The following is a 17,088-nucleotide window of genomic DNA, read 5'->3' as shown; positions in this document are numbered from 1 at the left end:
AAGTTTCCCAATGTTATGTCAGTTAGATGCCCAGCTGCCTGCTGTTTTCACCTAAAAATGTTTTGCTGCTTCTTCCTGTAGCAGATATGTAGACTAGACGGTAAAGGAGCATAATAGTGACTCAGAACCTAATGTTATTTTCAGTCTCACCTGCGCTTCTGCCTTGCAGCACTTCATTTCCAGATGAAAGAATGCTGTTGCACATTTGCTGTTAGAGGTACTTGCAAATGCATGTTTTAGGCCTGTTAATCTCAACCCACACATTTTATGGACCTACATGTCTGAAATGCTAACTCTAGATCATACAAAAGGATGGCTTAAGCTCTTGCTTTGCACTGATTGGTATAGAAACTGAGGGTGGCTTACAGATCAAAATAAGCTATAGCAGACTAAATATCTTCCAGATTTATGGATGCTCATGAAGAAACTACTCAGAATTGTGTTCTTTCTGGTCAGTACTCTAAAGATGAATAAGCAGTACAGGACAGACAGATGGACAGAAGCAATGAAGGAAGAAGGGAAGAAAGGAAAAAAGGAAGGAAATAAGGTAGGAATTTGCAAAAGCTGTGTACATTCTCAGCAGTTCTGTCTGTGTAGATGAGTTTTCAATCAACTTCACACATTTTTATTTGTTTGGCTGCAGACATCAACTAAATCAGCTTCAACTTTTTAACCTTCATTAGTCAAATAAAAAACTTCCATACCTCTATAGAATGTTGTCTTGAAAAGTGTGCAAGGTTTCTGAAAGGCTATTGATCTAACTGCATGCTTTTATGGCCAAAACAGAGACTATGTCCAGAGACTTGCCTTAAGTTTACGCCGGGCATTGAATTCTTGAAGTTTCTTTTGTGCATTGTCCATATGTGCAAAATTTGCTGCCTTCCCTGTGACCCATGGGTGCTGCAAAGCCTGTAGAGTGGTAAGGCGCTTCTTGGGGTCTAAAACAATCAACTTTTTAACCTGCATCACAAGGAAGATACATAGGAGACTGTTAACCTTATTCTTGATTTACCAAACTTTACATTCTGGGGCTTTGGTCTTGGTTTGGAAAGCATCTCAGAATGTGTTTCTAAGAGGCCAACAAGAATTTGTATGCAGGTCTTTTCATGTATTTTGTTTCTGCCATTCTTGGTCCTCCATAAATAACATCTAAGACAGCCACTAAGGGGGAAGAGAAAAAGAATCAACCAGCTATCAACGTCTATAAAAGTATGTACCAATTCACCTGACCTGTATCCACCACAGGCTATTGTATGTCTGAATTGGCACATAAACCCTAAAAGATTCTCAAAATACCCCCAGACAGGCAGTTCTCTTAGCAGTATCTCCACTTTTGCATCTGGACAAGGTTTAAACTGGATTTGAAAGTTTAAATTCTAGTGAATGCAACTCATGCAGAGGCTGTTATGTACCATGCAGTCACTGCCAGGTACCTAACAAATGAAATGTTTCTTTCAGTCACCATAAAACCTCATGTAACAAAAAGTACTGTACAATTATTACTCTCTTAGCCGACTCTGAAACTAATGCTGTTTATACCATTCTTTCTGTTATCAAGACCAGGGAAGCTGCATCTCTCCAAACAAAACAGTAGGAACAGCAGGAACGTTTTTGGGAACAACATACTGCACACGTACCTCTGGGAGTGGAATTGTACAAATTGCTGGGTACAAGTGTGTCCAGCCAAGTTGTATTTCATGGGTTTTGCTGGACAAGTGGTGTTTTAAAAAAAAGAAGGGTAAGAATGGAGTAAAGAAGTACACGGAGGTAGTCAGCAGAGCCACACTTACGCAACTCTCCAGACTGCACATCCTCTTGAGGCAGAGTGCGAGTGCTGGCACAGGGCTGCACCACTGCGTTGTGCCCATGTGTGAGGGGAGGACTCACTTGAGGGCTCTCTGGAATTTCCCTACAAAGAGCTGTTAAAGAAATATGGTGCCCTGAAGTAGGTGCAGGAGAACAGACATCATGGTGAATACCTGCTGTGCGTCCACAGAAGAGGTCAAGTTAAGGAGATCAACTGAACACTCCATAACTGCCCAGAGCATGGTTTTGAGATCCACAGACATCATCCTTATCTACAAGTTGCTGTAGTGTTCAGATCTGGAACTCTGAACTTTAGCAAAATGGTAGGCACCAGTTTGGATCAAAGCTCTCTGTATACAATGAATGAGCAGCTTTGCTGTAGGCTGCTGTTCATCTGGGTTTTGATGACACAACAGTAAATGATACTTTTTTGTCCTCAGGAAAACTTCACATCTAATACAACAATGAAAAAGTACTTTGAACTTCTACAGTCTTTCCATTTGAGGCATTCTGAAGTAATTTAAAAACTTTTATGGCACAGTTTGTATAAGCAATAGGGAACTGAGCACTTGTGTCTCCAGTGCTAATGAAATAACTGAATTGTGCAAGTTAATGTTGACTAAAAATCAAACCCAAGAATACCTGTCTGCACATCAATGCCTCCTGGATCCAGTTTACTTTATCCAGTAATTGAAGCATAAGGTGCGGGTAGCACGCCAGCTCTTGCATTTTGCCAAGGGACCATATTTAAAAAAAGAGAAAGCTTAAATGGACAGAAAAATGCTGTGAGGAAAACTAGGGTGAGGGGGGGCTTCACTCCTTTTTATATTCTTCCTCCAAAGTTCAGACTTGAAAACTGCACAAAATACAGGACTTCTTTCCTTGCTCCCCTGAAGGTGGTTGCCTTGCAAAGAGGACTGACAAAGCACCTCAGAGCTAGCATGAAAGGCAGGCATACATGAACGCTGTGACAGCTGCCTACAGTCTGTGGATTAGATCACGTAAATACCTGAACATCCATGGATTTCAGTGCAAAATTCCAGCACTAGACTAACAGGGGATATATCACAGCACTATCATATACCAGAGATAAGAAGAAGAAAAGCAAGGAGCCATAGGTAAAATTAATTAACAAATTACTCTGCCTCCACCCAAAAATGGACTCTTTTTCTTGGTGGAAGTGATACTAGCCAAACACATATCAGCGAAGATACTCCACAGTCTCGTTTTTGCTTTACTTACTAAATCCTTGGCATTCAGAGACACATCATCCCACCAGGGGGACACAAAGTCATATTCACAGTTCAGGATTCTCTTAAACATGTACTGATCTCCCCTTTCGTCATAAAATGGTTCAAAGCCACAAAGTCTGCAAGAGTAAAAAAGAAAGAAATATTTCAAACATTACTTAGTCTTGGGTTGTTAGAAACAGTCTCTGGTATTATCTTTCCCTAATTTGTGTCCTGTAGACCACTTTGGGAAACCAGTCATGGATATAATTATGAAATAATATAATATATCCATGAACTAAGAGCATAGTAAAACATGGTCATAAGCATTCATAAGCACTGGGAAAGGCTGATCAAATTGTAAACTTTCCATTTTCACATGTCTGTAATTTGAACATTTAATACAGGGACTTATCATGAGAGTAGCCATGCAACACTTGCTATCTCTTACCTTCTAGATTTTCTACCAGCTCTTCACTCTGCTGGTCTCAGGCTGAAGTACCTTAGACTATTCTATCATTCGTCAGTCTGAAACCTTTGCTCAGACCTGCCATCTTCTGTGAGCCTTCTCTAGTGTATGTCTTTTTGAAGTGGGTGCAAACACCATTCGGCATGGGCACACCACAGAGTTGCAAATTAGTGTAATGATGTTTTCTACTTTAATATCCATTTCTTTGCTAAAAATCCTGACCTTGGATCTGCATTTTTTGATTGTTTGCAAGCACAGATACGTCATAGAGCAACTATCAGAAACCTTGTAACTCTTTCCTTAAGGATAAGAATTAGCAGAGGAACTAGAATTTACCTGTGAATTTAGAAGTTTTTATATGTTTCTGGACTGGTTTTTGTTTATGTTCATCATTGTATGTTCAGTCATCCTATCATACACAAAACATAAAAACCTTCGGCAGGTTTTAATAATCAGCCCTTATCTTTACTTAGGTAACCTATATATTATCAAGAAATTTTGTAATCTCACTATGGCTGTATTTATGAATATATTGAATAATACACACCCCAACAAAGATCCACACTGCTGGCCATGGGGAAAGCGAACTCACAGAAGCAATTTCCATTTATATAATGTCTTCTCTTTATTGCTTCATTGCACTTTAATCATGCCTACACACATAATCAAATTTTTTAAAATTAATTTCCTATTCAATTAATAAGTATTCTGAGCTGAACAGGAAGTCTATCTGCTACCCTGCCTCCAGAAAATGCAACAAGCAGTGATATTGTGGCAGGAAAGTAACAGCAGACCATAAAGAATCTACAAAATGTAACCTTACATTTTAATTTGATTTTATATTTTGAAACCAAATCCATGTGATTCCTGTCTTGAAAAAGGAGACAGACGTAAAAGGAAGAAATGTGTTTTTGGGAGTGGTGTGTAGCCACAGGTGGAGCAGCTGCATCACTCTGCACTGCTGAAGAGGAGAAAACCTCCAACATAAGCACATTCTGAGCACGTGATTAATTTCCAAGTCTGGCAGAGATGGATTAAAACAGAAGGATCCAACCTCCAAATACTGTGTGCTTAAGTGGGTGGGAGCTGATCTCAGCCCCTCTGCTGCTCCCCATCCTGTTTCCTGGCCTCTCCCACCACCATTTCTGAGCTTGGTTCAGGTCAGCTCCTGCCCCCATGGAGCACCTTTGTTGAGTTGGTTGAGTGCATTGTTGGGCCACTAACTGGTCATGCCAAAGCTATCTGCTAGATACCAAGTAACTGATGACCTACAGCAAGACCGTGCTTAAGGCCTGCTGTGACTGTGTTGGAAGCCTTCTAAGCGATCCTCTATTTACTCCTGAAAATATTTTCATTGTAACTCACTACTATCACCTACTGTTGTCTTTTTAGCATTTTTGTTTCAGCAGACAGATTTTTTGCTACATGCCAAATTAGATGAATAAAACTAAAGGTGCCATTTCAAATTAGAAAAATTAAGCCAGGGTAAGACCCAGTGTGAGTGCTCTTGATTTCATTTTATTATGAAATTTCATTGTATTATGCTGATTAATTTTAAATTAATTACCTACTAAATGAAGAAAAATCAATGCAAAAATCTTCAAAAACAATTAGAAATTACTAGACAGTGTTTTGTGTCCTTTTAAGTAAGTTAGTAAAAAATCACCTTTGATTAAATCCATGTGATTTTGACTACAGGCACAGCCTCTCTCTTTGTTGATGACTATCTGCATCTCAGATGTGTAGTAGCTGCAGGAATTTCTAACCTGCTGCAGAAATACAAAAGGACTGGTCCTCTTTGCTGTTAAAACTATAAATGTAGCTTCTCTAGAATTATGACAGCTATCATCAATAAGTCTTCACAGAATCATAGAATCAACTCAGTTGGAAAGACCTTTAAGATCATCAAGTCCAATCGTTACCCAGTAGTGCCAAGCCCACCACTAAACCATGTCACTAAGGGCCTCATCTACATGTATTTTGAACACTTCCAGGGACAGTAACTCCACCACTGCCCTAGGCAGCCTGTTCCAATGCCTGACCACCCTTGTGGTGAAGAAATTCTTCCTAATATCCAGTCTAAACCTCCCCTGGCACAGCTTCCTCTCATCCTATCACTTGTTAGTTGGTAGAAGAGACCAGTCACCTCCTCTTTCCATTCTCCTTTCAGATAGTTGTGGAGAGTGACAGGGTCTCCCCTGGGCCTCCTTTTCTCCAGGCTAAACAACCCCAGCTCCCTCAGCCATTCCTCATCAGGCTCGTGCTCTAATATAGTCTGCCTCAGGAATAATTTTCTGTCAAAATATGTGTCTAAGTTTTTCCTAATCACATGGTAAGTTCACTTTGTATTGGTGAGAAGACAGAGTTGTATGCATGTCTTCTGTAGCATGGTAGGTAACTCTTACATACACTCAATTTTGGAGGCACATACGGCAATGTATTTTTGTACCAGTACATAAGTGCATTCCCTCTACTTAACTATAAAACTGAGACATGCAACACTTTCCTTTAGGCTGAGGGATTAATGAATTAGTTACTGTACATGCACCTTTCTGGTCTCAGCTTCTTATCTATCAGAAATGTTGATCTACAAAGCTTGAAATAGAAGAGTTTTAAATGTGGAATATTGTTAAAGCTAAGTGAAAGAGATGGCTAAGTGGATTCGACTAGCACTCTTTTAGCATGAGTGTTAGTGTAGGTCAAATTTGGTTTTGAGGGCGGAGGGGAAGAGAAACAGGAGGAAGAAGTAGAGGAGTATCTGTACTGGTGGTGTCCCACCCAGAACAGGAGCTCACACACTTGTGTTTACAACAGTGCAGAGGTTTAATAGCTTGGGGTCATCTCCTGAACAGCTGGAAGGTTTTGAAAGGCTGGATATAGCAAATGACGCTTCATATACTCAAACAGGAGTCTGCTGTACATCCTTGCTTGGAGCTTGCCTACACTTGAAAATAAGTTCTGCTTAAGGAATGATTTTAGTTTCAAGTACAACAGCGATCCCTTAATCACTGAATAACTAGGCAAGCCCATAGCTTAATCTAGGTATCTTTGTAAAGGGACATCAAAAGGCACCTCTTAAATCTCAGGGACAACCCTGCTGGCAAATTTCATACCTCTCTGCCATTGCATGGACCAGAGAACTGATGAGAAACGATCACCTGCCAGTATCTTAGATGTGATCTACTATAGACTTGAGCCAGGCCTTGAGGCAAAGATTCACATTTTAAAAGGAGCAGATGACAAAATGGTAGATAGGAATATTGTAGCCTATTATTTATAGGCACCCAAATGGATTCTGATTTACAGAACAAAACATGTTTTCTTATATCCCCATTAGTGTTTATATATCCTTACACGTACTTTCAGTATAAACCTTAGAAAATACAATTCTTTCTTTACAAAAGACATAAAGAACATGGTTATATTATTTCACACTATAAGTGCTAGACAGTTAATGAGTCATAGAAATGGAAAGAAAATGGTTGGGATGTGTAAAATCCTCTGCATCTTTAAGGTGTATGTGTAAAATCCCATTTTCTTCCCATAAAAGGCATCCTGCAAGTATTGCATACAACCACACAATCCAACTTAGCATTGGTGCTTCCAAGGGAATCAATTAAGTTATTTATTCTCCCATTAAGAGAAGGAGGGATACAGTTTTCCATTCTCAATACTCTTCCTTTGAAAGATTCCATCGATACAATAAAATAATTACAATGTCCCTACCTTCAGTGTCTACCTTTAGACACAACTGCTTGAAAATTTTTTATAGTTGCAACTTCAACTGTTTAAAATATGTATGGCCATCATCACTCACAGCCCTCTGTCAACAGTGTCTCTGGTTACCTTGTCAGAAGCGGAACACTTCAACATAAGCCATTTAACCCGTTGGATTGATTTGCAGACAGAGTCCAGGATTGCTCCCTACCTCCTGGTTGATATGCTGTGGGACAGCAACACTGGTGCTGCAGCTGAAGCTGTAGCAGTGCCCGTGGCTGACACAAATGAGGCAGCTGCATTTGGGAATATTCACAGGCACTGTGAAACTACTGCAAGCACCTTAACTTCTCCTTGCCCCATATGTAGTTGAGAAGCTACTTAGGATCATAGTATATCTCACAGTTCATGTGAATGAGAAAAAATCCCATACAATGGTTTCTGACACTTGTATGCTGCTATTTTTGTCTTTGGCAGTTTCTCTGCTATACATTCACATTAACAGCACAATTCTGCACATATCTTGCTGTTGTTCAGGAAGCGTTATATTTATCAAATATATAGCCTCAGTATTTTGCTGTCCTTCTCTAGGATTTGATTTCCTCAAGTAAGATTAGGAATATCACCATTAAAGTTCAGGATCTCGTGTTTTCAGCTCACGGCACAGCAGCTGCTTACAAGTGAATCACTCTGTAGCACTGTCTGCACTTACAGGATGTAGGTGATAATTCCCAGAGACCACATGTCCACTTCAGGGCCGTAGGCACATCCCCGTAGTATCTCTGGTGCTGCCAATGACAAAACATGTATCAGTAAAATGAAAGTTGAACGCAGAAACAATAATCACAAAGTCAATTTAAACTCCGTGCACACTCCTAAGTGTCTTTTAAAAAGTTAGGGTCCTCTCCTTTAAGCATTTAATTAGGCAAATAATTTCTTTCACTGAGTATAAAGCAACAGAAGTCATGTCCAAGCACAGCCAGATTAAAATGAAAAGTGGATTTTGGTTTCAAATTGCTTTGTGTTTTTGGTATTCTGTTTTGACTGTAAGGCAAGACACGACCATTTCAGGCAATTGCTTCTGCTGCAGTGCGGAGCAGGCAGGAAGGCCAGGCGATCCTGGGGGACTCTGGCTCTGCAAGGGTAAAGATGAGTCAATCTCTGCCAGGGCAGCTTGACAAACACTCCTCAAGGAAAGCTGAGTAGACCATTGTATCCCTCAGATGGTACTTATTGCTGCTGCGTGTGAGTGGCACGGAGTGCCCTAGGCCCTCTTGCCCCAAGGCTCATAGCTCTGTGCACCCTCGAGGTTTGCCTCTGACTGGCCAAACCTCCCTGGGCAAAGCTGCTGAGGTGGCAGAATGGAAATGCCACATCTCCATTGGACAAAATGGAAGTGATTGATACTGGGAGGGGAGCAGGGTAAGAACCTTCCCTCCCTCGCTTTTTGGCCACAGACAAAAATACCCAACTAATTTGGAAAAAATAATTAAAAAGACAACCTTGAGACACACTTCCACATGTCAGTAGCCCTTCTTCTCAGCAACGACTGTGTCTGCATTAATATCCACCAGATGTACAGGATGGCAGCATAGCCCTTGAGCCCACCACCTCTACAATGCAAGTGGGACGGCTGCCACATTTCTGGGGCCTAGTGGACTTGCTGCAGCTATGTGCATCAGCACTGCAGCATGTGCACATCACTTTCACAGAACCACAGGATCACAGAATTACAGTCTGGTTTGGGTTGGAAGAGACCTTAAAGCTCACCCAGTTCCACCCCGCTGCCATGGTCAGGGACACCTTCCACTAGAGCAGGTTGCTCCAAGCCCCGTCCAACCTGGCCTTGAACACTGCCAGGGATGGGGCAGCCACAGCTTCTCTGGGCAACCTGTGCCAGTGTCTTGCTACCCTCACAGGGAAGAACTTCTTACAAATCTCTAATCTAAATCTCCCCTCCATCCGTTTAAAGCCATTCCCCTTATTCTGTCACTACATACCCTTTGTAAAAAGTTCCTCTCCTGCCCACATTATACTTTTGCAGCCATGTTCAGCGGGGTTAAGAATGGCTGGGGCTTCCTGAAATGTATGACAGCTCTTTGCTCAGCCTGAAGCTTTGGTTGCCCGTGTGGACTGACCCAGGCTGCCAGCACGCTCCTGCCTTGCTCCCACCCTGCAGGAAGTCTCCTTTAGGGCAGCTAGCTCTCCCAAGGAATGTGCTGCAGCTTCCTGGGGGAGCAAGGTTCCCGCAAGCATGATTTTAATCAAAGTATACATAATTCCCTAATGGCCTTCAGGCAGCTGGCTCAGGCTTCTTCAACTTACCTGAAGGATTTACCATGCAGGGAACACATCAAACATTTTTACAAAGCATTAATATAGAAGGCAAAGTACCCTGTTGCTACATGGTACAAAACGTGGACAAATACTTACCAGTCTAACCACAGATTTTCCCTGCCTTCCTATTCTTCTCATAGGTAAACTGATGAACAGAGAGGGGCTGTTTTTGAGAAACAACATTAGGTCCCGGCTGATTCTAACTCATGTCAGCCTGTAGCTAACAGGACAGCTTGCAGGCAAAGCAGCCAATGACCTCAGAGAAAGAGATGGAGGCAGACCAGGAAAAGAGATGTTAACCACTGTTCTTCCTGCCATGTTTGTTAATGCCATATGGGGGATTCTAAAGTAAATTAGACTGTTTTTGTGTTTATGGCCAAAATGCTTCCTCTCTAGACAACACAATGTTTCTTGGGATGTCTTCTTGCTCAGAATAACGGCAGCAGACACTTTCTGCCCTTCTTTGGCTTTTCTCCTCTGTGGTATTGTAAAACGGCCATAAGGGAGACCAAAGATTTGTCCATTTAGGTCTGCCTTGCCATCTGGACTGTGATTACACAGCTATACATTTTGTAAATACGATTTTTCAGTATTTCCACAAGTTTGCTTTTGGTGAATGGATTTGACTGATACATTGCTATTAGTTTAGATGTTGGCTGTAACAGACTTACGAATCGCTGCTCTGCACTGGCTTATTTTTATGCTTATTTTCTGCTACTGTCAGAAATCACTTATGCCCTTCTTGTTAAGTTCACTGAAAGCATAGTGTCTCAGCAAGTTAAGTTCTTTCTGACCATCTTCTTGCTTTCAGTCCTCTGCGCCACACTGCATGTCCCAGGGACTGTAGATTGGTAAGTCTTGGTGCCAAAGGACCCAGACTCCCGTAGGTGTTTCTGTTGCTGTGTCCTTTCTAGAAAAGCTGCTGATAGCTGGGTGGGCAGGATGTGGGAGTTGGCAGCCTATGACTATCAATTATTCATAGTTCAATTTGGCATTTTAACAATTTTCCTCCTGGATTTCCTCCACTTCTGGAAAGTAATGCTTGAATATTTTCCAGGCACCAGAAATTCTGCACAGTCAGTGAACTCGGGTCATGAAACAAGGGTTGCAGGTGCATGTCTGTAGGCACAAAGCTCCCTTCTTCTGAGCACAGACATTCAGTTTCAAACCTCCCCAACAAGTCATCCCTACTGTGAGGGCTCTTCTATGGGAATAAAACTTATCCTACTTTTATAGTATACAAAGACAGTCATAAAAAGGGCTAAATACTATCTACAGTTTTATGGCATTTGTAGTATAACTGTCAACCAGAACATTAATGGCTAATATGTGAAGTACAGTTTTATGAAACTGACTGGAATTCAGTGCTACTTGTAAAGCATACTTGGTGCCTTTATGTGCTTGGCAGACAATGTCATACGAGGTAATGGACATGTCACCTTAATTGCATTATCATCTGTGCTATGAAGTAACAGAGTACTTATGGTCTACTCCAATGCTTTGCTTTTACAGTTATAAAAACAAATGCCAAGTGTCCAGTTTCCACATGGCTTAGCTCAGCTCTGTCCAGAACTACTGGATATGCTTACCACTCAGCACACTGCTAGCAGCTTGCAGCCTCTTGCAGAAGCCCATTTAGGATCTAGAGTTCAGTGAGAATGGCAGAAATAGGTTTCTCCACAAGATCACATTGGTTGCTTGAGATGAGCATTCACAATGGGTAGCCCAGCAAGCTTGCCCTGGTGTAAACAAGACCGCTAGCCTCTCTGGTCATTAGCTGGCTTGCTGTCATGAAAGGGTCTTGCAATGAAGATTGAGCAGACTGCAGAAGCAGCTGCAATCCTCTTTTGCCAGAGGGGCTCCTTCTTTTGCATGTTCTGGCACTGAAGGATCCATTTCTGGCTCATTTTCTGGTTCCAAGAGTCCAGGCGAGCTTCTGCGCACGTGGGGAGCTAGCTGCCCCTGCTCTGACCATGAAGCTGTGCACGAGGATGCTGTACTGGCAGCCCAACAGCATGCTCAGGATGCCCTGCTGAAAGCTGCCAGGCACTCTGAGAGGCTCCGGCCAGAAGCTGCCTGCTCAGCTTGGCATCCATCACACAGAACTGAGCCAGAAGACACCAGAGGTCTGCCCTGGCAAGCAGGCCAGAGGCTTGCCGCGCAGCATCCTACAGGTCATGCTGTCCCCTCCGACCTGGGGATGCCACTGCTGACGAGTGTCTGCTGTTTGCAGGGGACGCAGGCTGGGCACATCCCTGCTGGCAGCAGGATGAGCACCCGCCACAGCCTCAGAGCGAAATGCTCTCCCCGCCATGAGGGAATGGCCACTGGGGCTCGGCAGCATCTTTTTTAATTTATTTTTTTTAAGATCAGTTGTATGCTTCCTTTCTCCCTGCTGTGGTGGGTTATGTGCTTGAACTCTGGTTTTAGACTTGATTTTTTAGGGTTGGTTTTAGTTATATCCTCTGTGGAATAGTGGTATCTGACATACAGCACAGCTATGGCGTTGTCTGCCAGATGTTACACCTATGTCAATTGCAGCATTCTCTTTCTGACTGAGAAGCAAAAACTGCGTGTAAAACAGAAGCATGTAAGACCAGGACAACTGAGATAAAACACAACTTAAAGAAGTAGAAAGTATCCTCAAAGGCCATATAAACCCAACATCATCAAGTATATAATTTCCTAGTTTCTAAATTACTAAAGGAAATAAAATCATCATCCTTGTGTAATACATTAATTTGTGACCTTACTTTAAGTAATAATTTGATTTCTTTTATGTTAAAAAAATAACTTCAAGATAAATTAATTGTAAGCAATATTCAAATATTCAAAATTGCTATGAGCTCTATAAATTTTTCATGATTTCCACTATGCCTTTCATTGTCTGAATTCCTGCTGATGCCTCTCCAGTGTTATTTTAGTAATTTCAGCATTTTCACAATAGCTGAACTTACTTCCATGCAAGTAATGAACTTGCACCATGACATATGTTTCTATTATTAAGCTTCAGTGCTACAGAATATGAGTTGAGAGAAACTTAATCCAGTGCCAGTTCTGAATGTTAGGTTTTTATTTCTGCTTTTTAGGAGCTTTTGGGTATTTGACTCTAGGATGAAGCATTTCACCTTGGAAAGAGAAAATGTAACAACCTCACATTAAGTGCAGCATACTGTAAATAATAGAACAACATACCACAATACCCTGGAGTTCCACAAACTGTCTTCATGGTCACCTGATCTTCCACAATCTTGGAAAGTCCAAAGTCAGCTGTTAAGATTGTTTAGGAATATTAATGTTCTTACTTCCTTGTAAAATAACATTTTTTTTAATATTGTATTTTTTTTATATTGTATTTTTATATTGTATTTTTTTTTTATTTTTATATGTAATTAAATGAACATTTATGCATTAAACGAACAGTACTGTCATTTCCAGAGATGAGGATCAGTTTAAAGAATCTATCCAGACTGCAATCTGGAAGCAAAATTTGTCCATGAAAATGAGTATTCCTGGCTCTTGCTTGACAGAAATGTAGCTTATCCTGAAGCTGAATGTTTTTCATGAAATGTTTTATCCTGAAGACTGCACAAAGCCAACACAATGGGATGCCTAAAGGCATACAAGCAGTGATTCAGAAATGCATTTTAGGTACATATTCACCTTCACTTTGTGAGTAATCCAATAAAATTAACAGAACAATTTTGGGTTAAAAAATTATGCATCAGTGATTTCTTGGATAAGGATTAGAATATGCAGTCCCTGCAAGACAAAATCACAGCAGTACTTTGATAAAAGACATCTAGAGGCATGGAGGTTGTGCCAGGAAAAGTACTTATCATCCTTTTTGAGTGTTTCTACCCTGAATTACTGCTTAGACAGGAAGAGCCTTCACGATTTACACTTCGTACTTGCATGATTCCTTTTTTTAAAAGACATGAAAACCAAAGTCTTCATAAACTCTTAGTTTTCACTGAGATTAAACTGAACTTCTTCAAATTTTAATTCTGGTGATGATAATCTTGCTTTAAAAAGTGCAAAATAAAAGTATTTTTGTTTTGTTACAGTGAATAACAAAGTGAATATTTTGACTCAAGATCAGGATAAAACCAGTTCATATTTTATTCTAGAAATGCATAGTTTGGATCCACTTGTCCCTAAATGCTTATCATTTACGTATTATTATTTATCAAAATGGAAATATCCTTTACTTTTATCATAGAATCATAGAATCATAGAATCGTAAGGGTTGGAAAGGACCTTAAGATCATCTAGTTCCAACCCCCCTGCCGTGGGCAGGGACACCTTGCCCTAAACCACGTGGTTCAAGGCTCTGTCCAACCTGGCCTTGAACACCGCCAGGGATGGAGCATCCACAACCTCCCTGGGCAACCCATTCCAGTGCTTCACCACCCTCACTGTAAAGAACTTCTTCCTTATATCCAGTCTAAACTTCCCCTGTTTAAGTTTGAACCCATTACCCCTTGTCCTACCACTACAGTCCGTAAGGAAGAGTCCCTCCCCAGCATCCTTGTAGACCCCCTTCAGATACTGGAAGGCTGCTATGAGGTCTCCACGCAGCCTTCTCTTCTCCATGCTGAACAGCCCCAATTTTCTCAGCCTGTCTTCATACGGGAGGTGCTCCAGCCCTCTTATCATCCTCGTGGCCCTCCTCTGGACTCGCTCCAACAGCTCCATGTCCTTTTTATGTTGAGGACACCAGAACTGTACACACTACTCCAAGTGAGGTCTCACAAGAGCAGAGTAGAGGGGCAGGATCACCTCCTTCGACCTGCTGGTCACGCTTCTTTTGATGCAGCCCAGGATACGGTTGGCTTTCTGGGCTGCAAGCGCACACTGCCGGCTCATGTTAAGCTTCTCGTCAACCAACACCCCCAAGTCCTTCTCTGCAGGGCTGCTCTGAATCTCTTCTCTGCCCAGCCTGTAGCAGTGCCTGGGATTGCTCCGACCCAGGTGTAGGACCTTACACTTGGCTTGGTTAAACTTCCTAAGGTTGGCATCGGCCCACCTCACAAGCGTGTCAAGGTCCCTCTGGATGGCATCCCTTCCCTCCAGCGTATCAACCGAACCACACAGCTTGGTGTCGTCAGCAAACTTGCTGAGGGCGCATCAATCCCACTGTCCATGTCGCCGACAAAGATGTTGAACAGGACCGGTCCCAACACCGATCCCTGAGGGACACCACTTGTTACAGGTTTCCAACTGGACATCGAGCCATTTACCACAACTCTTTGCGTGCGGCCATCGAGCCAGTTCCTTATCCACCGAGTGGTCCATCTATCAAATTGATGTCTCTCCAATTTAGAGACAAGGATGTCGTGCGGGACAGTGTCGAACGCTTTGCACAAGTCCAGGTAGATGACGTCAATTGCTCTGCCGCTGTCCATCAGTTCCGTGGCTCCATCATAGAAGGCCACCAAATTGGTCAGGCAGGATTTCCCCTTAGTGAAGCCATGTTGGCTGTCACCAACCACCTCGTTGTTTTTCATGTGCCTTAGCATGTTTTCCAGGAGAAACTGTTCCAAGATTTTGCCAGGCACAGAGGTGAGAATGACTGGTCTGTAGTTCCCTGGGTCTTCCACCTTCCCCTTCTTGAAAATGGGGGTTATATTACCCTTCTTCCAGTCATCGGGAACTTCACCTGGACTGCCAGGATTTTTCGAATATGATGGACAGTGGCTTAGCAACTTCATTCGCCAGCTCCTTCAGGACCCGTGGATGGATTTCATCAGGTCCCATGGACTTGTGCACGTTCAGGTTCTTAAGATGGTCTCGAACCTGATCCTCTCCTACAGTGGGCCTAAGGTCTTCGTTCTCACAGTCCCTGCATTTGCTTTCCAAGACTTATAAATACTTATTGTAAATCAGATATCGATTTAAACAAGACAATAATCTTAACCAGAAGATGAAGAATCACAGCATTTAGGAAAATGCTTCAGGAACCCCTACACCACTCTGGCTGTCAAATCAAGGCCACTTGGTGCTGCATTAATCTAGCATGTTACAGCTGTTAGAGCTTTTCCAGGAAAGATAAAAACTAGATAAAATGTAAATTAAGATACCATCATACTGAGATGAAAGACTTTCCTAGAAATTTATATGAAATTGCTGAGACTGTTTGGTGTAAATCTAGCTCCTGAAACCCATGATTAACACCGGCCTGATGAACATGGCAACACTCACTCCTTGTGTGCTCCCATGCTCCCTGGTAAGAGAACACAAGGTGGTCTTTCCAAAGTGGTTACATACAGCTCAGGACCATTGCACAGAGCCTCTCTTTGCTCAAGCGAAAACTTGGGATACTTACCATTTTTGGAGGTTGTGCCCTTTTCAAGCAGCTGCCATGCCCAACAGAACTGGCATAAAATATCCCCGTTCAGGAGAGCCTGATCTCACCTTGTCCCTCCTTATCGCCCCCATGGTGCTGACCAGGTTTCAGATTGCTTCTCTATGCTCTCTGCAAAGATCACTTCTTCTTATCCCTCAAATTTGTCTTCAAATCAGAAGTCAGCATTGCTCAGCTTGCTTTCTACCATTTACCTAAACATTCGTACTTTCATGCCAATGAATCTTTCCTTTTAAAATACCAGTTTAAAAGTAAAAAAACAGGGCACAGAAGTTCACATAGATGTATGCTGATCTCATGATCCTTCTTGTTCCTCCTGAGCACTTTATTCTCTGACACGTTCTGAACAATTCTGTTTATAAATTCTCTAAGCAAGCATCTTGTTTTGTATTGGTTTTAAAAACACCATGCACAGCTGTGCTGCTGAAGGAGTAACATGCTGTTCATCTGAGTATAAGCATCAGCTTTGAATAAAGTGGTAGTGAGACTGTAAACATTGGTTAGCACATATTACTGGTACAAAGGAATTAGAGAAGCATACATATAACACTGCTTACCGATTTTTAGTGGTGCATCTGGTGCTGGTGTTGCATAGAGCAGATTTTCTGGCTTCAAGTCACGATGCACAATCCCATTTGCATGCAGGTACTAGAAATAGAGCAAATTACAACATTTAAATGAGAATAGGATGTTATGGTCAAGCATGAGTTAACATCTTCCTAATAATCTACAGCAGCACATTAGTAATTTGCATTGTGTGTGACACAGAGTCACTAAACTAATGTTCAGCAGGTTTTTTTCTTCAAATCTATGCAGCACAGGATCTTTGGATGCATATTGTAATCTGAATAGGAAACCAAAATTTGGGAAGGCAAAATCAGCATCACATTCATTTGAGAAGAAAAACATCTTGGAAAGTATTATTGACTTTTTAAATACAGTGGTAGCTTCTAGTAAATAATCTAATAGGTGTTGAGATACTGACGTCTGGCTCAGAGGAGGGTAATTTCTGCATGTTATAACATTCTGAGAGATTATAAAATGGGCATACAACTATTAGACACCTTTGAGTAGAAAAGATGCAGTATGTGTTCTGGGCCAATTATAAAATCCTTAAGGTCCCTGGAGCAGACTTCTCAAAGGTTTTAAAACCACCCAATTGC

General features: G+C 41.8%; 1 protein-coding gene across 4 annotated transcripts in view; it reads right to left on the bottom strand.

The window, feature by feature from the left end:
* The window catches only part of CAMK4 (calcium/calmodulin dependent protein kinase IV), a 157,026-nt gene that overhangs the window by 10,658 nt on the left and 129,280 nt on the right, over positions 1 to 17,088 (bottom strand). For all 4 annotated transcript variants that reach the window (XM_030511383.1, XM_030511379.1, XM_030511380.1 and 1 more), the window contains 5 exons: positions 16,483 to 16,573; positions 12,754 to 12,828; positions 7,934 to 8,009; positions 3,049 to 3,175; positions 808 to 960 (listed from right to left, as the gene is read on the bottom strand). In XM_030511383.1, coding sequence (XP_030367243.1) covers positions 808 to 960; positions 3,049 to 3,175; positions 7,934 to 8,009; positions 12,754 to 12,828; positions 16,483 to 16,573 — 522 coding nt within the window. The remainder of the gene's footprint in view (positions 1 to 807; positions 961 to 3,048; positions 3,176 to 7,933; positions 8,010 to 12,753; positions 12,829 to 16,482; positions 16,574 to 17,088) is intronic.

Source organism: Strigops habroptila, chromosome Z (genome assembly GCF_004027225.2).
Source record: "Strigops habroptila isolate Jane chromosome Z, bStrHab1.2.pri, whole genome shotgun sequence".
NCBI lineage: Eukaryota > Metazoa > Chordata > Aves > Psittaciformes > Psittacidae > Strigops > Strigops habroptila.
Note: the sequence above shows the minus strand (reverse complement) of the source record. Positions and strands in the feature narration are given on the sequence as shown.